Source organism: Diplotaxodon limnothrissa, linkage group LG12 (genome assembly GCF_057381915.1).
Source record: "Diplotaxodon limnothrissa isolate DT_005_m linkage group LG12, D_limnothrissa_male_GT1.1, whole genome shotgun sequence".
Taxonomy (NCBI): domain Eukaryota; kingdom Metazoa; phylum Chordata; class Actinopteri; order Cichliformes; family Cichlidae; genus Diplotaxodon; species Diplotaxodon limnothrissa.
This window is the reverse complement of record NC_140607.1, coordinates 13,134,056-13,157,382: the sequence shown is the minus strand read 5'-3', so window position 1 is coordinate 13,157,382 and position 23,327 is coordinate 13,134,056. Positions and strand designations below refer to the sequence as shown.

Below are 23,327 nucleotides of genomic sequence, written 5' to 3'. Positions count from 1 at the left end.
CTATACAGGTATAACAATAAAAACACAGAACTTGTTGAAAGCAGTTGACTCCCGGTCTTGCAGACATCCATCAAAGTCTCATTAGGCAATTTGGGCATATTTTATTTTATTTTATTTTTGATAGGTTTTCAACTTAACAACATCATTTTTTTGTAGTTCTTTACTTTTAAGACTAGTTTTTATTTTTATATTAGTTAACAAGATTTTGGTTTTCAAATTTTATTTTATTTTAGTTATCTATAATATAACCTTTATGTGTGGATATACCTGCAAAATATGTTTAAATGCTTAATAGTAAATCTGTTAAATGTGAACAACATGTAATCTAAAATGTCTGTAGTCCATTTAAGTTAATCAAATGCAATTTGCAATGGAAACTCAAATTGCCATTATAATTAACCCACATATGAGCCCATGTAATTATATTAAAGATTAGGTAGGTAGTGCATTTTTTATAGAAAGTGTTGAAATGATGTTTAGTACATTTAGCACACATGCACCCTGAAGAAAATGAAAACAAACACTGGAAAACAACATGAAAGAGCATGTTTGATATGCGGTGACAACTGAGAACTTTTTCTTTATACGGTCCCTTTTAAACCTGCAGCATGAAACCAAAAAACAAAAAAGTGTAAAAGTGGCTTTGCTATGCAAACAAAGGAAGTCACACTGAGACGGGATCCAAGAGACTCAATGCAAACCCAAAGAAGAAACAGTCACATCAGTCAGCACCCCCACGGCTCATTTGGATGAGTGTGCAGGCCCGTGGACAGAAGGTTTGGCCCTTCCTGCAGTGTCTTGGTTAGATTCTGCCTGAGGCTCTTTGCTGCATGTCATCTCTCCTTTAATTGTCCCACTATTTTTTCTGCCTCTACTGGCTCTATCCAAAAAGCCCTACAATGAAAATGCCTTTGGTCTGTTTCCATTTCCAAATGGCTGTGATGTCAAAAATTAAAAGCTATAGTAGACGAGAACATTTACCATAATTGATCACCTTAAATTGTCTTAAGTGTGTTCTGGAGGACGATTAAGTGAAGAAGGATGCTTCTGCTTTAAAAACAAAAAGCCCCACCTGCAGCATACTTACTGTTGCTCACTCAGGAGGGTTTTTTTTGATAATCATAGCCTGTGATCGTATACATAAAGGTGACAGATTGTGACCTGGACGATTAGGATTAAATAAACACAGAGTGACTTTAACATAGAACAGTGAATCACATCACATGAAATGGTGCTTCCACTTACTTCAGCCTCCTAAATTACAGTAAATTATAAAGAAATACCAGGTTACATGATTTTTCTTTAAAGCTCTTTGGGAATTTGTGCAGTTTACACAAATTTGTTCTGTGTAGGAAGAAATAAGGCTATGTCTGTGCTTATTCTGGGTTATCATGTTGACAGCTACGTGTAAGGCTCATGCAAAGCTCACCATATGAGCTGCATTTACTGTGTGTGAATCTATGGAAATGTTTTTTCAAGCTCTTCTATTGGCTGTGTTGTCAGATTGAGGCAATTTTGATATCTCATTTGTGTCATTGTCCTCTTTTTTTTTCACTTAGCTTGCCTACATCACCTTATACATGTTCACACAATCCAAAATAAGTGTTACCTCTGGCTCAGATCCAGCACTCTTTCAAAGAAAGCCACGTTTCTTTTAGAAGGCATATTTTTGTTTTCCAGGTGCCTCCTTAGCACAGTCCAACCAAAGCCATAGGAGTGATAGCTTTTGCTGTAATGTTGATTAACAAGTTATTCTTTCTTCAGGTTGCCTCCACTGGCTGTGGTTACCCATGGTTTGCTTCATAAATCCATATCCATGTAACAGATTTAATTTTTCTCCTCCTGGGCAACACTGACAAAAGCCTTTTAAGTGTATAGAACTTGCCTCTGTGTGAAGAAAGTACTGATACTGCAAAATAACAATTCATTCATAACATTTGCAGCATTCATAACTTGGAGCTCTGTCTTCACGCTCAGCATTAAACAATTTCTTGTTTCAGAACTGAACTGTGAATTCTAGTCAGAAAAGATGTGCGGTATTTCAGCAGCTCGCACAAATAAAAGAATCATTGAAATAACAACAGCAACACACACATTCATGAAATTGCAGGGATAATCTTCCATCTTCACATTAGCCATGAAGGTCGTGTTATGAGCGAGCTCCTGCAACTCCTGCTATCGTCGCGCAGCATAATCATTAGAAACCTTGCTATGTGCAAACCTTTTCCTTGCACTGAAGTGAGCGCTGAATCTTATGCAGAGATGTCTGAGCAGCTTAATTGCTTCTGTCAAACCGGCTCTGTGTACAAGCCAGAGACAGACTCATCCTACCTTCATACTCCCTACTCCCATCGCTCATATCTGCCTTGGATTGTGACTGTCTGGTGAGTAGTTAATTTCCTGGGCTAGATCCAGAGACAGCCTTAATGTCCTCTGTAAGTATTCTCCCGTTAGCTGCCTAATGCGCCTGATTAATGTGGCGGTGGATCCTCCTGGACGTTTACGATACTTTGTAAAGAAGAATGACGGAAAGCGTGTAACTCGCAGAGGCAGTTCCACCCTCGGCGTGGCGCGACACATACCCAGTGGTGAGGGTGGAGGAGGGGTTAAAGGGCCTGCTGATTAAGTGGCAGTGTCCCCTTATGTCGCAATATTGATTTAAGTCTATTCTGGCCAATCAGAGCGCACAGCAGGGCGGTATAAGCACGCCTGTGTAATTGGAGGGGACAGCACGATGTCAGCTGCCATGTTTTCCGTAATTGTTTCTCCCTAGATTAGTGGGGTGTTGATCAAATTCCTAGCAGGCAGTTACAGTAATTTCCTTGTCATTAAGAATACCGTAGCAGAGCTGTACGTTAATAAATACCAGATGTTTACAATTTTTTTATTAATTTAAATTTTGTAGGCTTTTTTTTGTAGTTTTTTCATTTAGCTACTAGATATGGTGAGTGAGCCCTGCACGTTTTTCGGTCAGGCATCGCATAGCCTGCAATTCGCTGCTCATGCAGCTAAGTTGCTTCACACCAACTAAGTAGAGTCAGAGATGAAGAGACTGTCAAAGCACTTCAGTCTCAGCAGACTGAGTGTGGTGAGAGAAAAAGAGGCTAACAATGAGAGCTGATAAAGAGCAGGGACTCCTCTGACATCTTTATCTGTTCAAACACACTCCCGCATCGGGAGCACTGAGTCCTATCTGCTCCATGACTGACTGTAACCAGGGGAAGGACACCGCGCTCGTACAGACGTTTAAAAGCTTCTTTAAGCCGTCGGTCTGTGTTTCATTGCACTGTATTACAAGGTACCACTTTGTACGTTCTCCGTACTTGGTGTAATAACACAGAGGAAATATCCACTCATCCTTCATGTGTCCACTTGAAAATGCAAGGCCTGTGCAGTTCTTAACAGAAGTTCTCTGATGGTTAGATGTAGCCTTGAAGGATGCCCTACAGCGTGCTTTTCATCTTTCTCACAGGGGCTTTCAGAACTTTTTGGTCTCTGGTCATAGAGTCCACTGCTGTTGATAGCTCGCTGCTGTGCAGGAGACTTTTTAAAAGTTTAAGAATGGCTGGTGTAATAACAAATGTTATAAATAGGGGGTAGCAATTCAAGTTTGTACAAAGAAAAAAACAAATAATTATACCATGAGTAATTTTAAGTAGTGTGCAATCAGTTCAGTTACAATCAGAAACTGTTCACAATGTTTGTGGATCTGCACCAAAAATGTTAAAATTACTATTGTTTATCACTTGTCCCTCCTTTTCTGTAAAATACCTATAAATGTGCATTACTTAAAGTTACTTACAGTATAATTATTTCTTCTTCTGTATTTTACTCAAGTGTATCTATTAGTAGATGTTTGTAAGTAAGTGTAACTACATTGTAATGCCAGATAAATTACACTGAAATTCCTTTTAATTCTAGCAGAATTACACCCTTAGTGACAGGCCGTATTCATACATGCCAACCCTCCCGATTTTTCCGGGAGAATCCTGAATTTCAGTGCCCCTCCCGAAAATCTCCCGGAGCCATCATTCTCCTGAATTTCTCCCGATTTTCCACCCGGACAACAAAATTGAAAAACCATATCGCAGAATTCATAGTGCGGCCCAGCCAATTCCAGTTTCCAACAATGACGGCAGCTACTTAGTTTAATATTACTCTTATTTCTCTTTCTGGGTCGCAAAATAAACTTTTAACATATTTTCAGGCGAGAATGTAGCTGTGTAAACTTCAAATATCTGAGCTGGCGAGAACACCAAACACCCGACACATCGTTTTCAAACCCCCGCAGTCTTTCGCTACTCGGGTTAAACATGATATATAAGTCACTTTGATAACTTAAAAATGTTATTGTTTGGCTTTTTCAGTGTTTTATTTGTTTGTGAGTAAAATGGTTTGGCTGAGATTAAAGTTATTAGATTAGGTTAATTTTAACTTTATTAATCCCTCGGGTGGGTTCCTCCGGGGTTTTCACACAGCTGAATAAAAGTCAAACAGAAAACTGATTAAACAGAAGTGTGAGACGGTCAAGAATTTACGCCAGTGCCCGGTTATATTTTAGATAGCAAGGAGCAGACGGCAGAGTTTCACTCCACCGAGAGAGCTCGTGACGTACTACCCGGCTTTCTTTAGACCGCGAAGGCCGGGTCCTCAGGTGGAAGCAGCCTCTGAATTTGGACACCCAGCCGTTTCTGGCCAGCCAATAATAACAGTGACATTTAACTTATTTTATCCAATAAATAAACACTGTAAAATTTATTTATCAACCCCCCAACAGCCCTTTTGAATGTTTCCCTAATTCTGAGGTCTCAAGGTTGGCAAGTATGGCTGTATTCTAAAGTGCTACTGAAGTTCCCAATGATTTGGCTAGTTAGATTCCATCCATCCATTCACTTCCGCTTATCCTTTTCAGGGTCGCGGGGGGCGCTGGAGCCTATCCCAGCTGTCATAGGGCGAGAGGCAGGGTACACCCTGGACAGGTCGCCAGTCTGTCGCAGGGCTAACACACAGGGACAGACAACCATTCACACTCACATTCATTTGCACATTCACACTTAGTGGCAATTTGGATTATCCAATTAACCTATCCCCACAAGCTGCATGTCTTTGGACGGTGGGAGGAAGCCAGAGTACCCGGAGAGAACCCACGCAAACACGGGGAGAACATGCAAACTTCACACAGAAAGACCCCGGCCTGATGGTGGAATTGAACTCAGGACCTTCTTGCTGTGCGGCAACAGTGCTAACCACCGTGCCACCGTGAGTTAGATTCCATTCCTGCGTAAATTAGAGTAAAATTCAAGCATAACATAAAGCCTGATTCTTCCAACCAGTGAATTCCATAGTACGTGCTTCAGAAACACTTAAAATAAGATAAAAACTTTTTAATTTAGCTGATGTTGGCTGATGTTGTCCCCTTCAAGATCCTCTCCTTTTGCAGTTCTGGACTCTTTCCAGTGCTGTTACTCTTACAAATGTGTGAGTTTGTGATGCATGCTGAATTTCATGCACTGCATCCAAAAAGTGATTTTGAGGTGTAGGACAAAGAGAGGTGCTAAGTGACAGTTGTGTTCATACAGCCAAAATATTTTGTACACAATGCCCTGCTCCACAGTTCAGGCCATTTGTTCTGAATATTCATAAATATAAAAACAATCATAAGTGCTTATGATGCTCACCGCATGTGCCGCCTCTTGGCTTGGTCACTGCGAGGTCTTCCACTAAAGACTGCTGTTGTAGACCCGGCTCACCTCTGGTCCCTGATATGAAGGTTTGGTCAGTTTGACTCTGAAGTTTTCTGCACAAATGTACAAGCAGTCAGAGGGATAAGCGGTTTACCAGTGGAGAAGGAGACAACCTTACAGAGAAAAGCAGCTTAATTCAGATCAGATCAGATATGGGGCAACTTTGTGAAAAAGTATAAACTTGTATCATAATCACTACCATGTCGTCTGGTTGACAAAAAGAAAGAAAGAATCACCTCTCTCCACTGCCGACCTGCTGTCAAACTCGGGAAGGCAAAGAGAAAAGAAACAAATGTGCACATGTGGACTACAGATATGTCCAAAATAGTTTTATACAAAAACTGAATAAGAAAACAAAGTACCGAAATAGTGTTGAAGGTATGTATTTTATTGCATAAAAACACTACTATGCATTTCATTTCAAAGCAGATTTTGCATGTACATGTTATTGCATTAAATTGTTCTTTCACTTCTTTCCTGACTTTGAAGCTGCGTGTTTATATCCATATGTCAAGATGAATGGGAGCAAAAGAAATCAGCTGGAATGTCTCTCATGATGCTGTTTTGATGTTCTGTTGTTTTGATCAAGCGTACACCAAGTGGGGCTATTCTTGCAATCCACATACCAGATCTTGAGGAATGCCACTAGTTCAGCCTGCAAGCTCAGTGGGGCAGACAGAAAAAAAGAAATAAACAAAATTTTAAAAATCGATGCGGCAACTCTCCAAATATCTGCTTTTATTTATACAAAACAGCCACATTTACTTTCCACGGTCCCGCACAAACTCCACAGCTAGCTTCATGCTGAAGGTGAAGTGAACAGAACACATTCTGTCACACACAATTTTTTTTTCCTCCTTTGGTCTCAGAGGATATCCTGCCACAGCTTCATGATAAATGGTTGTTTATGGTTTTATCTCACTGTAGAGAAATAACTTGGAAGAAGAAGAAGAAGCAAGGGAAAAAAAAGATTTTTTTCCCAGACCGTCGAATTCCATCTGGTACCAGCCATGGCAGTCTGTTCCAAGATGAGATTAATATGTAAGATTGAGAAAACGCCCAGAGGAATAAAAAATGTGTTCCTACATTCAAGGTATACTAAATAATTACCCATTAAGTGCTTAGACTTAAAGAGGTAATTGTATGTGTCTGTAAATCCTCATAATCAATAATCAAGGAATAACCTTCTGACGGTTACATGTTTCTAAAGCACAAAACTGGCTCACTAATTCTTTCTATGACATAATTTACAAAACCACTAGCTTCAACTTTGGTCATTTTTATCAGCTGTCATCTTACTAGTGTCCATCTGCTGGTTCCTCTTTCAGCTGCAGGCTGAACAACAATAAAACAGCAGACCATGCTGTGCTTTCCCTCAGGTTCAAAGATGTCCTTGCTGTCCTCCCCCCTCTTCTCCTGAGAGTCGAGCAGATCGAGGACCTTTCATCTTGTTCAAAGTAGTTACAGGAATGCTATAACAGAGGAGTGCTCAGAAGTGTAAAGCCTTATAATCAACTCGCAGGGCCGGGGCCAACATGGTACTCTGTACAGTATATTGCACTGTGTAATTTGCTGTGTAGTCATCTAGTGCAGCTGTCAGAAGAGCTCAACTTAAATGCTGTCTTTTTTAATCCTCCCCCCTCCTCACATGCAGGTGTCTGACAGGTGTGACTACGTTTTTGTGAACGGCAAGGAGATGAAGGGCAAGGTGAAGATGATGGTGAACTTCACCCACGGATACCTAAGTGCTCAGCTGGAGCTCAACGTGTGGATCCCCCGTCTCCCCCTCCAGATTGAGGTGTCAGACACGGAGCTGAGCCAGATCAAAGGGTGGAGGGTGCCAATAATGGCCACCAATCAGAGGTACTGCAGCGCGTGCATCTGTTGCTAAAGGGGCTTTGCGACTGTGTGTTCTGCTCTCTTATTTTTTCAGGGAGACATTTGTTTTACTAATTGGATGGAATATAACGTGATCTTTATAATTAACGTTTAGTCATTTTCTCACTTTCGTGTCAGCTCCTGCGCAGCCATTTCCAGGCGTAATTTACAGTTATCCAAGAAAGAACACCAAGGTTACATCACAAACTTTAGTACAAGTTGTTAAGTTTAATAAAAATAAATTGGTAATTTGTTGACTTTTGCAGCCCCAGTTTCAAGAAAGTACAAGTTCAAGAATAGCCTTTCTCCTCGGTGATGTATTTGATTTCAGTAATGGCAAAGATAAGGTAATGATGTGACATGTGACGAACACCACTCCACCTGTCTCTTCCTGACTTCAGTCCTACTGACAGGTCTTGGCTGATAACAAAATGGCTGACCTGTGCATTACAGCTTGTCATTACGACTGGCTTAGGGTGGCCTGCCATTGCGCCTTGTGCCTGTCAGTTGGAAAGAACATTATTAGAGCTGTCTGGAGGTCAGACTTCTCCCCTGGGGCCTCATCACTACACAGCACCTCTGCTAACGCTGCTGCGCAGTGTTACTCTGCAACTGTTGAAATCCATCAATTGATGGAGCAGTTATCAGCCACCTACGGTAATTACTTCAGGAAAAGCGTTGAAGTTAGACTTTAAGTCATCCCATGCACCAGTGTGGCTACTCTAATTATCCCTGCTCCCCTCTTATTTTGAGTGACAGCATTCAACTAATACTGTGGCTTGTCCAGGTTGTTGCTTTTCCAGCTGTGTGCTGCTATGCCTTTATCAGCGGAGACAGCCAAGCCATGTTGTCACTGTTGACGCCAGCACCGGAGCTTTGTTTTTCCCCATCTTCGGCACGTCTTTGTTTATCGGGGGATAACAGGCGTGACCTTGCAAAGAAGCACTATACCTGTTGATGAGAATAAGCTTTGGTCCACGGTCCGTAAGCACACGGAGAAGTAAGCCAGCGAGCAACAATAGCAAGCGGCACGCCATTCCTCTATCGGGAAAGCTGGCAAGTTGTGGCCACGCTGGGAGGAGAGAGACAGAAATATAAAAAATAAAATAAAGACACATTAGGCCTGTTAGTGGGAGAACTGCAAATGTACTCCTCACACAGTTTTGACTGACACTGCCTGTATGGCTCACCTCTTCCCTCCCTAAGCCCTGTCAAAGCACAGACAAGATAAGCCTTTGCAGACAGCAAACCTAAGTGTAGGCGTAGCACTCGAGCATCCACCATCCTTTACCGCTTCTCTCAGGATATGTATGTTGAGATTTTACTTGTTTAATCAAGGTGATCATTTAATATTCAAAAAGAAAAGAAAAAGCGGCCCTCAGTTATCCTATAGAGTGCATACCGAGTGTTTTCTTGCTGCTGTAAAACAAATAGCTGTACTGACATGCCTGCAGCATTCAAATTCGAAAAATATCCACCAGTGTTCTTTCATATAGAAACAACATTCCTGCTATAACGACCTTCATCGTGTCACTGTAGTAGTTGAATGCCAACACAAACGCAGCACATGATCCACAGGCACAACAAAAATAAGCATGGCACACGCATTAATATGCAGCACCTCCTCTGAAGTCAGAGCTGGGCTTGAAAGCGAACGGAGCAGAAAGAAAAATTGCTTTGTGAAGCGGGTTGTTCTCAGCACTGAGTGTGATTTGTTTATTAGATTAACCTTAGATTAGATTTTGAGATGGTTGCACAAGTATTGGCATATAAGATTTATGCCGAGGCTAAAATGGTCAGACTTCACCATCAGCTTGTTTACTCCTGAATGTGTTACACCTAACTAATAATCACATTTATTAGGTGTAACAATTACATGCCGGTTCAGTCTATGTCAGCGCATGCTCTCGAACATCAGAGCTATTTGTCAATTCATTGGCTGTGAATTTCAAGCGTTTACACTCAAAATGATTCAAAAAACGCAGTTATTGATGAGAAACTTTCAATTACTGCATTGGAAAAATAATATGGCGATTGTTACTATGGGCCTGGACTTGAACAGGTAATAAAGGCAGGGATGAGGAGTCAGGCTTGTAGTATTTCAAGTTTCATTTCTACCTCTTTGTCTCTTTGAGCTGGTTTCCATCTTTGCTTTGTGTTGCTGATTTGTGATGGTGTGTGGAACAGTAGCCTAAGGTTTATATAGTCAACTGGCAATTATGTGACGGTGCATTTCAGGTCATTTCTGAAGTAACGTAAGAGTATTGTTACGAGTAGTGTAACCTCACAATGTACAAGGTGTCAAGAACCGAAGTTCAACACACAAGCTGGACCCAGGAGCAGAACACACACACAGCGGTACGAGAGAAAAAATAAACTTTATTATAACTGAGAGTGTCCCGGGAGAGTAGAAGGGAGAAAACGCACGGAACCAGAGAAACCGAGGGACCGGGAGAAGAATCGCGCAGGAAACGCCGAAAGCGGGACCGTGGGAGGCTGAAACAGAAAAAGAAAAAAGGATTATTGGGGTGCGGGTAAACCGGCAGCATACGAGGGGAGGTAGTGTACGCGTCTTACGATGATAGCGGGGCCAAGGGAACCGGAGGGAGGGGTGAGGGTCCGTGGGGAGAAGCTCCAGAAAGGGCGAGGCGGCTGGGGTTGATCGTGATCCAAATTCTGGACAGGCAGGTGGACAGGCTGGTGACTCAAAACACGCCGAGCAGTGATCGCTGAAGGACGATTACGGACTGGCGTGGAGCAGCAGGCTGGGCAGGATTAAATGGTCCACCTGGTGATCGCCTGGGATGGGATGCAGGTGTGGAGTCAGCGGCCACGCCCACGGGAGTGGGCATCCCATCAGCACCTCAGACGCCGGGCCGCGGACCATGACACAAGGGACCAGTTCAGTACGTCTCTAGATGCTGAATGACTCTGAGTGTATCTCACGCTCCACTTTTCTCTCACTCTGAACACGCTAAAGCTGTTCTCCACTTGAAGCAGCAACTCATACTCAATCTGGAGCAAGCAAACCATATCTTTCGGGGACAGAACTGTGACCTCTGACTTGTAAACTCATACCTGTCAGTTTGCACTTAACTGAGCACTGAGACACCAATGGTTGGTGCTGCAGTAGGCATCCAAAACCAGGTGTGCCAGGTCTACCCAGAATCCTCCCCGACCACCTGGGGGGGGCGATCGTTTGAGTGCTGAGCTACTCTGCTCACCCAGGAGTCTTAGGACTCATGCAAAGCTGACGACATGATTACAAAATCGATCCCCTAATTAGACTTAGCTGGTGCCAAGTGTAATTAAGCTTAAAAGTGTTATTCATAATGCAAAACCAGTGATTAGCACAGACATTTAATAGCAAAACTGTCACGGGTTGCTCTGAGGATCCACTCGCAGGTCTGTGGATGAAAACCTGATGAGAGACTGACCTGGGCCCCTAAGGAGGTGCAGAACTCCCTCCAAACACGCGACGTGAACTGTGGGCCTCGGTCCGAGACCACTTCAGCGGGGATCCCGTGGAGGCGAAATACATGAGTCGACAGAAGCCGGGCGGTCTCCAGGGCAGTGGGGAGCTTGGGGAGAGCAACAAAGTGGGCAGCTTTAGAAAAACGGTCGACAATGGTGAGGATGACTGTGTTACCTGATGACGGCGGAAGACCAGTGACAAAGTCAACCGCAATGTGGGACCAGGGGCGGCTTGGCGTAGGTAAGGGATGAAGTAGGCCAGCAGCGGGCTGGTTGACAGGTTTATTCTGGGCACAGGTTGGACAGGCGGCGATGAATTCTTGGACGTCCTTGGCCAGTGTAGGCCACCAGGCGAACCGCTTGATGAAGGTGACGGTGCGATGAATGCCCGGATGACAGGTGAGTTTTCCGCCGTGGGCCCATTGCAGCACTCGTGAGCGAACGGACGTGGGAACAAAGAGCAATCCCAGTGGACCAGTCCCCGGATCTGGTTCTGCCCGCTGGGCCTCCCGTATGGCGGACTCGATCTCCCACGACAGGGCTCCGATAACGCATGTGGGAGGGAGAATGGGAGCCTCACGGGTGGGGTCCTCTGAGGCGGTGAATTGGCGGGAAAGGGCATCGGGTTTCACGTTCTGGGAGCCGGGCCTGTAGGTGATGGTGAAGCAGAATCTGGTAAAGAACAGAGCCCACCTGGCTTGTCGGGCGTTTAGTCGCTTAGCCGACCGGATGTATTCGAGGTTCCTGTGGTCAGTCCATACCACAAAGGGTTCTGTTGCGCCCTCTAGCCAGAGGCGCCACTCCTCCAGGGCGAGTTTGATTGCCAACAGCTCCCTGTCCCCGATGTCGTAGTTCTGCTCTGCAGGAGAGAGACGACGGGAGAAGTAAGCACAAGGGTGGAGCTTACCCTCTAGTTGCTGGGAGAGAACTGCTCCGACCCCTACATCCGAGGCGTCCACCTCCACGATGAACTGCCGCTTGAGATCCGGTTGCCGGAGGATGGGCGCCGACGCGAAGCGTTTCTTTAGTTGGGAGAAAGCCTCCTGAGCCAGATCATCCCAGCAGAAGGGTACCTTAGGGGAAGTTAAACGGGTTAGTGGCAAAGCAATCTTGCTGTAGTCACGAATGAACCTCCGATAAAAGTTTGCAAAACCGAGGAACCGTTGAAGCTGCTTACGGTTAGGCGGAGTGGGCCAGTCTAAGACTGCAGGGCGATTTAAGAACCGACCCAGCTAAGTACCTTAGCTGGGTCGGTTCTTAAATCGCCCTGTTCGATGATGTAGCCCAAAAATGACACAGTACTCACATGAAACTCGCACTTCTCCCCTTTAACAAACAGCCGATTCTCCAGGAGGCGTTGCAGGACTTGTCTGACGTGGTGTACATGATCCGAGAGAGAGTGGGAGAAGATGAGGATGTCGTCAAGGTACACAAACACAAAACGATCGATGAAATCTCAGAGAACATCATTGACTAGACCCTGAAAGACAGCTGGAGCATTAGTCAGTCCAAACGGCATGACCAAGTATTCAAAATGGCCCAGGTGCGTGTTGAAGGCCGTTTTCCACTCGTCACCCTCTCTCATCCTGACTAAGTGGTAAGCATTCCGCAGATCGAGCTTAGTAAAAACGGTCGCCCCCTGCAGGAGTTCAAAGGCGGAGGATAAGAGTGGTAGAGGGTATTTAATCTTAATAGTAATGTTATTGAGGCCCCGGAAATCAATACATGGCCGAAGGCTTTTATCCTTCTTAGTGACGAAAAAGAACCCGGCAGCCACAGGGGATGAAGAGGGGCGAATCAGTCCATCAGCCAAGGATTCATTAATATACTTCTCCATGCATTCACGTTCAGGTTGAGAGAGACTGTATAAGCGACTAGTGGGAAGAGGTGCACCCGGGAGCAAATCAATACTGCAGTCGTACGGGCGATGAGGAGGAAGAGAGCGGGCTCGGTCCTTACAAAATACTTGCTTGAGATCATGATACTCTGACGGGATAGCTGAAAGGTCAGGGGGCTCGTGTGGTAGTGGGTTAGCTGCTGTAACGGGAGTAGCTGCTGTCAAACAGGTCATGTGACACTCCTCCCCCCACTCCTGAACCCTCTCCTCCTTCCAGTCGAGCACGGGGTTATGCTGGCGTAACCATGGAAATCCTAGCACCAGGGGCGTGAGAGGGGCTTCAAAGACGTAAAACTGCAACAGTTCAGTGTGATTCCCAGACAGCGTTAGGGACACGGGTTCTGTAACATTTGTTACGTCGGGAAGACGTTGACCGTTTAAAGCGGTGACCCGCAACAAGTGGGGTAATGCCCGTGTGTAAATCTTAAGTTTGAGAGCCAGGGAAGCATCCATGAAGCTCTGCTCCGCCCCAGAGTCAATCAGCGCCTGAAGAGAGTGAGAGGCAGAGTGGACAGTCACTTTAGCGGCTAGCATGAAGCGTGGAGGAGAATGTGAGAAGGAGACCTCGCCCACCCGTTTCCTCCTTTCTACCGGCGGGCGGGGTCTTTTGGCCGAGCAGGACAGACCTTGGCGTGATGGCCCTTGCGGCCGCAGTAAAAGCACTCACCGGACTGCCATCTGCGTGCCCTCTCCTCCGGGGAGACTTGGGAGCGTCCGATCTGCATGGGTTGCTCCTGCTCGTCGCCGCGGTCCACTTCCCGATCGCTACCTCCGCTTCCGCCGGAAGCTGACTCCGCTCGCCCCAGAGGCCTCTGGGAACTGTAGTTGCTGGCGCGGCGACGCGCCCTCAAATGTTCATCAACCTTAACACATAAGGTGATCACTTCCGACAGAGTCTTGGGCAGCTCCCTCATTAACAGTTCGCCCTTAAGTTCATCACAAACATTGTTCAATAAGGTACTTATCAGCGCAGGCTGCCCCCATCCAGTCTCCTCAGCCAGTGTCCAAAACTCCACAGAGAAGTCCGCCATACACCGTCTTCCTTGTTTTAAGTTCAGCAAACGGTGGCCCGCTGCCTCAGCTCCGGTGCCCCTTTCGAACACACTTTTGAACTTCGAGAGAAAATCAGCATAGGTAATCTCCGGGCTAGTTCGTAACACAGCTTGAGCCCAGTTCAAGGCTTGACCGCGGAGTAACTGAACGAAAAAGGCTATCTTAGCTCCATCACTCTCATACGTTCGCCGCAGCTGCCTAAACTGCAACGTAATCTGTGTTAGGAAACCAGCACACTTGTGGAACTCACCAGCGAATGGCTCCGGTGACGGTAAAGCTCGTTCCGGGAAGCGGGGGCTGGTGGCGTGGAGAGTTCCGGGGCTGGCGGCTGTGCGGGAGCAGACGAGGGGGGCATAGCGGGACCTGGCAGCGGAATGTGCTGAGCGAGAGCCTGAGTGAGTGCGAGCAACTGATGGTTAATGTGTTGTAGCATCTGCTCGTGTCGCTCCAACACGGCTTCTGGAGGAGGGGTGGGTTGCAGAGCTGAGTCCGCTGGATCCATAGTATGGCTGGATTGTTACCGTCACGGGTTGCTCTGAGGAGCCACTCGCAGGACTCCGGAGTTGTGTTTTAACAGAGACGGTTTATTCACAAAGTCTTCACCAAGTGTATTTACAGACAGTGCGAGGACAGTGCTATACACAAGATGTGAGAGGCAGGGTTCCAGGGCTCCAGGGAAAACAAGGGAATCACACACGCGCTCACGCCAGCCTCTCTCCGCTAGTGACCAGTCACCTCTTACACACTCCACACGGGGAAACACGGGGACGGGTCCGGGGAATCTAGAACAGAGAGACAAATGTTAACTTTCTGAGACGGAAGAGTGGGAAACTAGGGCTCAACGTGTACTGACTAGAGTCTTCACAACAATCCAGCGTTGAACAGCTGATCTCCTCCTTCTGATATACCAGCTGGTCTGATGAGGCCCAGGTGTGCATGATCCGGGAGGGCGTGGACCGAGGGCGTGAACCCGCCATGAGTTCCGCCCCGGCAAAACAGGGGAGGGGGAGAGAGATGCTGATCAGTGCCTTGCCGATCCCGCAGGCCGTGACAAAAACACTACTCAGATTCAGATCATGCCCCTCTAGTTTCCAATGCCATGTGCTAACGCCAGGCTAAACAGTGTTTCCAAAAAGCCTCTACCTCTCACCTTGGGTCAACACACCTGAATCACATGATTATTTTGTACCAGGGCTCTGGAGAACTGCAGGAGCTAATTTAGCCATTTAAATCAGCTGTGTTGGTTCAAGGACACATCTAGAACCTGCAGGGACACCGGCCCTCGAGGCCTGGAGTTGCCCAACCCTGCTCTACCACAACCTTAGTTTTAAGGTGGGGCGTAGTGTTCCTGAACCAGACAATCTTTTTTTTTTCTGTCTTTCTTTTTTTTAAGTCTAGCCCATCACCTGAAACTAGTTTACTAGTTTTCAGCTGTCACTGTGCGAATGGCAGGGTGTATCCTGGACAGGTCACCAGACTTTCAGCAGTGTTGGAGACATTATTCAAATTAAAAAAAAAAGCCAAATCAAGTGAATTATTTATATAGCGCATTTTCAAAACAGCTGACAGTCACCCAAAGTGCTTTTTAGGCACTTATTTTGCAATCTCCAAGAACCCGTTAACAAAGCCTGGAATTCACATAAAAGACAAATATAACAACTAACTTCAAAAAATAGTAAAGACATGTAGTAATGTATTACATTTCGTTTTAAAGCTCCTTGCATTACTTTTATATTACTCCATAACAAGGTCTGAAATCACTGTCACATCATTAGCAGCTGATAATACAGACCTTGAGCTTATGTCCCACACGCTGACATTTAATGAGGACACATAAGAAATCTTTGTTTTTGTGTTTGCACCCTGAGACAACTGTTTTTGTGATATGGCGCTATATAAAATTTAATTAAATTAAATTGAAGTTTTGATATGAACACAAACCTAACAACACAAAGAAATGTTTAAAATCAACCCAAATAGACTTTAAAGAGATCTCCACTGTGATTCTGCTGTAGGAACATGTACTGGTAGAAATGGAGGCTCATTACTGCCTTTGTTACCCGCTGAAGCGCAGGCCCCGGCTGCTGGGCTGGGCTCTGCATACACTCACCCTGGGTTCTTCGCTCGCTTTGTTGTAAACATGCTGTCTGTGCAGATGCTCGCAAAGCATCCATGTTGTGTGAGCAGTATAATGCAGTTGTTTCAGGACATACCTGACATGACAGTGAGATAACCATAACTTTAATGTGATTCTTCAAGTTAATAGAACAGAATAGAATAGAATAGAATAAACCTTTATTATCCCACGGATGAGAAATTTTGGTGTTACAGAGCTCTTACAGCAAGGGAAAATAAAATATAAAAGGAAGACACAAGGTGGTCCCATAAACATAAGCAACCGAAGTTTGTATATACAGGTAACAATGCACAGAATATGTATAGAAAAATTGAAGAATTGTACGGTGTTGGGGGAAAACTCTGTAAAAGACCCAGGAGAAATAAAGACACAATGAGACAAAGTTACTTTCTTTATCAAACGTGTACACGGGTGAGCTGCCAAGAACAACTCACAACGTGTACAGAGGCTGGGCACTTTTTATAGGAAAGACAGTGAGAACAGGATAAGAAAATACAAAACAGATAAAATAAACAACTCCATATGTGGCGCTAGTCTCGTCAGCAGAGAGCTGGGAGAAAGCTGTGAGAGATAAAACAATCTAAAACAATATGTCCCAGAAACAAGATGTCTTTGCTGGTGTAACGCAATCTGTACTTACGCCAAACCTTTAATGCGTGGAAATCAGGACTGTTGACCTTGGGCAGTTCACTAGGTGTCGGTGTCATCAATTTCACCCCGATGTTTAACCCAGAATCACAGTTTCTCTAAAAATAGGTTACAAGAAATCAAATGTATCCCAAATACCTGTATCCTGTCAGAGGCTAGTTTCGTAAAGGAGATTGGTAGTAGCTGCTCCACCACAGGAACAATAAGGCTTCCAGCACACAATGGACACCACACTTACTTAACATAAACACATTTATTAGACACAATTTTAAATAATAAACCCCTTTTTTTTTTGTAGTGTCTTTCCACTCAGTGTCATAAGAAAAATAAAATAAATAAATAAAAACAAATATGTATCCTTTAAGGTCCTTTGGCCAAAAGAAAATCACCTGAGCTCAGGGAAAAATAAAGCGCATCGTTGGGGCCCTTTGAATTGTTCCTACCGCTCTGTTGGAACGGTGTAGCATCCAATAATAGCATCCAGCAAGCAGCAACGACCATCTATTTGCCAGGACGGTTCGGCAGAGTCATCAGATGAGGACTTCCACAAGGCAGTTCATCCAGTAGGATCCAGGGCACCAAAAGGGCAAACAAACCAGCCAGAGGAGTTCGTGTAATGGCGAATGCTGTCGGACTCAGCTCCGCTTCACGTTTGTAACTGCTACAAGACTTTTTCCCGAATTTCCAGCTCGTAGAGGGCACGAGAGCAGCATGCGCCTCATCGGATGAACGGAAGGAAAAACTCTGTAGCTGGACTAGAGAGTGGCTATGCGCACGGCACAGTGGTGCGTTCAGTGACCACAAATAATCAGAAATCCCATACTCAACCAATGATCTGGGTTACACTCTCCCCCTCTAAAGTGCATGAGTCTCTGCATGCACACTTGACTTAACAGGTGTGTGAAGGAAAGTGCTCTGAGAGAATACAATTGCGAAACTCTGACAAAAAGGAACTGAGAGCCAAAATTAAAGGCTCACCTAACTCATCATAAGTTAGTTTACGAGGTTGGCGTCTCTCTCTCCCAGAACGCCGCAACTCTACTGTCTCTGGCTCTGAACTCTGCTCAGCAGTGTCGCTGCTTTCTTGATTCATTTCAACAGGTTCTGTTTGTTCAGGAATGTCAATAACAACCCAACCTGGACCTTCATCAGATGGAATGGGAGATGTGGTCACCTCATTGCTTTCTGAGTGTAACAAAGGCTCAGGTTCAGAAACATGACTGGGTGTTTCTCGTGCGTGTGACTCGTCTTGTGGCTCTGCACGGGGCAACCTAGAATGCACATCCCCAGTGGACAGCTGAGGTGTGATAACCTGCCTTTCAGTCTGGATAAAAGGACCTCTGGTTATTATTTCTGGAACCACAAAAGCTGGATACACTTCGTCCTCATCACTGTATACCTCATCTTCCTGACCATCAGGGTTATCAGAAGATTGTACTTCTCTTTCGGCTTTGTTTCTCAGTTTCTTCCCTTTAGAGGACCCATGAGATCTGCTCCCTGCTATTTCTTCCACAGGTAAGAACCCACACGGTAGAAGGAGATCCCTGTGTAAGGTGCGTTTTGGTCCGTCTCCCAACTCGGGTTCCACAACATAGACAGGGCCATCATTGATTCGTTTAACCACAACATGTACTTTCTGTTCCCACCTGTCTGAGATTTTGTGTTTACCTCTGATACTCATGTTCCTAACCAAAACCCTGTCACCTGCACAGAGCTCGGCCACTCTAATCCTCTTGTCAAACCTAACTTTATTCCTTTCTCCGATCTTCTGGGAGTTTTTTGCAGCTAGGGTGTAGCTCTCCTCCAGACGTTGACGAAGGTTGTTCACATACTCTGAATGAGACTTATGGTTGGCATTTTCAGGTTGGATACCTAAGACTAAATCAATGGGTAGTCGGGGTTGTCTGCCAAACATCAGTTCATAAGGAGAGAAACCAGTTGTGTCGTTCCTCGTGCAGTTATACGCATGAACTAAGGGTTTAACAAAGTCCCTCCAGTGAGATTTGTCTTCCTCTTCCAACGTACCCAACATATCAAGAAGCGTCCGGTTAAACCTTTCCACCGGGTTTCCGCGAGGATGATAAGGTGTAGTGCGGATTTTGTCTGCTCCTACCAACGCACATAGCTCTTTGATTGTGTGAGATTCAAAGTCTCTACCCTGATCACTGAGTAGACGACTGGGAAACCCATAATGAACTATGAAGTTCTCCCACAGAGCTTTTGCAATGGTCCTGGACTTCTGATCTTTAGTTGGCACTGCCACAGCAAACTTCGTAAAATGGTCAGTGATAACTAATATGTTCCGGGTGTCTCTGTTGTCTGGCTCAACTGACAAATAGTCCATACAGACGAGTTCAAGCGGGTAAGTTGCTATAATATTTTCAAGAGGCGCTGCCTTCTGAGGCACTGCTTTCCACCTGACACAGCGTGGACACTGTCTGCACTTCTCTTCTACAGACTTTGTCATCATTGGCCAATAGAATCTGGAACGGGCAAGATGCAGTGCTCGTTCAAAACCAAGATGACCAACTTCATCATGCACTCCACGCAACGCTTTCCCTCTGAACTGTTCAGGTAGGACTAACTGCCATACAGTGTTGTCTCTATTTGTCCATTTCCTGTACAATACTCCATCTCTCATTTCGAGTCTTCTCCACTCCTTGAGAAGGAGCCTAACATCAGGAACTTCAAGGTTTGTTTCTCTGAAGCTGGGCTTTTGAGCTCTTTCAACGAAGGTAATGACACGTGAGACAACCGGGTCATCCCTCTGAGCTTTATACCAGTCAGAGCTTGTCATAGATGGTAATGTGTCTTCTCCAAATACATCCGCAACTGTTGAGGGATCAACAGCAAGAGACTCTACAGCCAAGGGTTGTTCTAGATTTGAACAGTGCTCGATCTTTGACACCACAAGATGGCGTTGACATAAGGCAGATACCACCTCGTGACTCATCTCGTTGCTCACCTCTAGAAGACGGTTTTTCATGTCATCAACTCTCTCCCTTTCTTTGATGAAATCCTCATCTTCAAAAGGAGGAGCTTGTGGTCGTCGGGACAGCCCGTCTGCATCGCGATTGGCATGACCGGCCCTGTACTTAACGGTGAACTGATAAGTAGACAGCGCAGCTAACCAGCGATGACCAGCAGCATCTAACTTTGCAGATGTCAGTACATACGTGAGAGGATTGTTATCCGTCACAATGGTGAAGTTAGCGCCATAAAGGTAGCTGTTAAACTTCTCACAAACTGCCCACTTCAAAGCTAGAAATTCAAGCTTGTGAGTGGGATAGTTTCTCTCACTTTTGGAAAGTCCTCTGCTTGCATAAGCCACAGCTCTCAGCTTCCCGTCCTGCTCTTGGTAGAGCGCTGCACCCAAGCCTTCACGACTGGCATCAGTGTGCAGGACATATGGTAGCTGTGGGTTGGCAAAAGCAAGGACAGGTGCCGATGTCAGTCTCTCAATCAAAGTCTTAAACGCATTTTCACATTCAGGTGTCCACTCCTCTCCAAAAGGTAAGTTAATGTTTGATGGTTGTTTGAAATGTTCTCCAAGATACACTTTACCCCTCTTTTTGGGTGAGTAGTAACCAGCCGTGAGACTATTTAAAGGCTTTGCGATCTTTGAGTATCCATCAATGAATCTCCGGTAATAACCGGCAAAGCCTAGGAAACATTTTAACTCTCTCTTGTTTGTAGGACGAGGCCATGTTTTCAAAGCTGAGATCTTATCAGGATCTGTGTGAACTCCTTGGGCATCAACCACATGGCCAAGGTACTTCACCGAGGGCCTAAAGAAATGACATTTTTCTGGGGACAGCTTCAACCCAAAGTCCCTCAACCAGTTCAGCACCCTCATGAGTCTCACCTCATGTTCCTCCAGGGTGTCTGAAAACACAATCAGATCATCCAAAAACACAAGTACCTCACTCAAGTTCAAACCCCCAACACACTTCTCCATCAGTCGTTGAAACGTACTTGGGGCATTTGTAACGCCCTGAGGCAGGCGATTAAACTCGTAAAACCCAAGAGGACAGACAAAAGCAGTTTTAGCTTTATCTTCCTCGGCCATCTCAACCTGATAATAGCCTGATTTGAGGTCCATGACCGAGAACCACTTGGCACCACTAAGGGCCGTGAAGGTCTCCTCAATGTTTGGGAGGGCATAAGCATCCCTAATGGTCCGTGCGTTCAACTTGCGGTAATCAACGCACAACCTGATTGAACCATCCTTTTTACGCACAACTACTATTGGAGATGCGTAGGGGCTCTCTGACTCCCTAATAACCCCTGCATTAAGCAGTTCTTTGAGGTGTTGCTTGACAGCTTCTCTGTCACTTGGATGGATGGGCCTCGACCGTTCCTTAAACGGCGTGTCATCGTTCAGCCGAATGTGGTGTTTTACCACAGTGGTGTGACCATAAGACAGATCATCAACCGCAAACACTTCTGAAATAGACTTGAGCTTGGTGGTGATGCGCTCTTTCCATTCTTCAGAGATGGGTGACTCATCAAGATTAAACTTAAGCTTCTCTCCATCAAACTTGTCATGAGAAGAAGCATTTGAAACAGGCACCAGGGGTGAAATGTGCTGGGCTACACATACCTGGGCAACTGTACTTCCTGGTTGCAATACAATACTATGCCCACTCAAGTTCTGCAAGACGACTGGAACCTTACTCTTAGCTTTGTAAGGGATGTCTATCAAAGCAGTTTCAAGAAATAAACCACCAGGTAACTTGTCGTGTTCATTCGGTTCAAGGACGAAACTTACGTTAGGAGTGTTCTTTCTCAGCCTAACATCGCCCATTAAACAGCACTTGTGGTTGGCAGGGATGGTGACTGGTACTTTCCCGTGCAACCTCACTGGGTGTATGTGGCAATCATCCATTTGTTTAGCCAAGTGCTGGAGAACCAGTGCTACATCTCTGGAACACAGTCTGTGAAGGAAATCTGGACCGTCACGTTCAGATAACTTATCATGGAGTCTTAACAGTGCATTGGTACCAATCAAAACTGGTATTCTGCTGTTAAAATGGCACTCAGGCACAACAAGAGCCAAAACAACCAACTCTTCCTCTTTGCCTGTAATGTTGTGAGGAAAAGTGATGTGGGTCTCAACATAACCAAGGTAGGGAACGTGCTGTCCACCTGCACCCTCAATCTCAAGCAATGCTTGAATGGGCTGAATGGGGAGATGTGCCAGCTTATCCTTGTGAAATGATTCGGAGATTGTAGTGACTTGTGAACCACTATCCATGATAGAGTTGCATTGCACACCCTCAACCAAAACAGAAGCTGAACAACGAGGACCTATCAGACCGGGTGGCAAGCGGGATTGGGAACTGAAATCTTGAACCGTTGTCTGGGTCTTTATTTTGCTCTGAACACCAATTCTTTGGTCACTTGAGGCGGGACTAATGCTGGTCTCAGCTCCTGGACGTCCCACAGCAGGAGCCGCTACAAGTTTAAAGCAAAAGGCTCAGTAACCTGTTGGGCTTGGAACCTTCCTTGCTTTTCCTTTAACTCAGCATTCTTCTGGCGGACTAGTGCCTGGTTGGGTTCATTTGGGCATCGAGCGGCAATGTGGTTATCTTCACCACATCTAAAGCAGAACCATGCTTTTGGCATAGAGGGAACCTTAACTGGTCTCCTGGCACTGCTATTTCTTGCCGCAAGGAAGTCTTTGCCACTATTATTCTCTTTAGGACATTTTTGGTTCTGAGTGAGCTCTCTGAGTTGTTTAGACAACTCATCTATTTTGCTTTCAAGTTTAACAGTTTCTTCTTGCCTCTGTTTTAACGCTGCACTAAGCTCACTGTCAAAAGGAGAATTCTTGGACCTTTGACTCAGTTTCTCTACCTGCTTTGAAAGCTCATCCATTCTCCTCTCAAGCTTAGATGCTTCGCTCTGCTTTGCAGTCTGTGTTGGAACGGGCTCATCATCATAGGAGGGTACATCAAAAATGGAGTGGGCATGTACAGCTGCTTTTGTAGCACCCAGATGTTTTTTCATCCTGTCTAGCTTTGCAGATCTACGACCTTCCTCGGTCCTCAACATAAGGAGTAGATCTGGGAATGTTGGTGGACTGTTCTTTTTGTTTTCTAGTTGGAGAGCTATAATGAGACTCTGGTCCCAGCAGCCTCTAATAAACTGTCTGAGTAGGTGTTCGCTCAAAGTTTCGACAGAGACTCCCCCTCTAGAAATAGCTCGAGTAAGGAGGCTATGGAGTCTGTTCAAATATGCTGAGGGCTTTTCTCCGCTATTCTGGTTGGAGCTGAGAAAGGTTGCAAATAACTCTTCTCCGTCCTCTACAACACTGAAAGCGGAATCGAGCTGCCTAACATAAGCCCTGGGTGGTGAACTCACACCAAGCAACTTAACAACATCGGCTGCTGGACTTAGGAAAATACTTGAAAGTTTGCTAACCTTTTGCACATCACTAAGAGAGCAATCACTGACAAGAAGGTCCACTTGTGTGCGCCATGTTTCATAGTCT

At 45.3% G+C, this 23,327-nt stretch overlaps 1 protein-coding gene across 1 annotated transcript in view; it reads left to right on the top strand.

Annotated features, from left to right (window-relative positions):
- Positions 1 to 23,327, top strand: part of LOC146620939 (transmembrane protein 132C) — a 192,516-nt gene that overhangs the window by 149,870 nt on the left and 19,319 nt on the right. Inside the window, exon 6 of the mRNA XM_085367141.1 lies at positions 7,399 to 7,607. Within this exon, the coding sequence (XP_085223267.1) occupies positions 7,399 to 7,607 (209 nt within the window). The remainder of the gene's footprint in view (positions 1 to 7,398; positions 7,608 to 23,327) is intronic.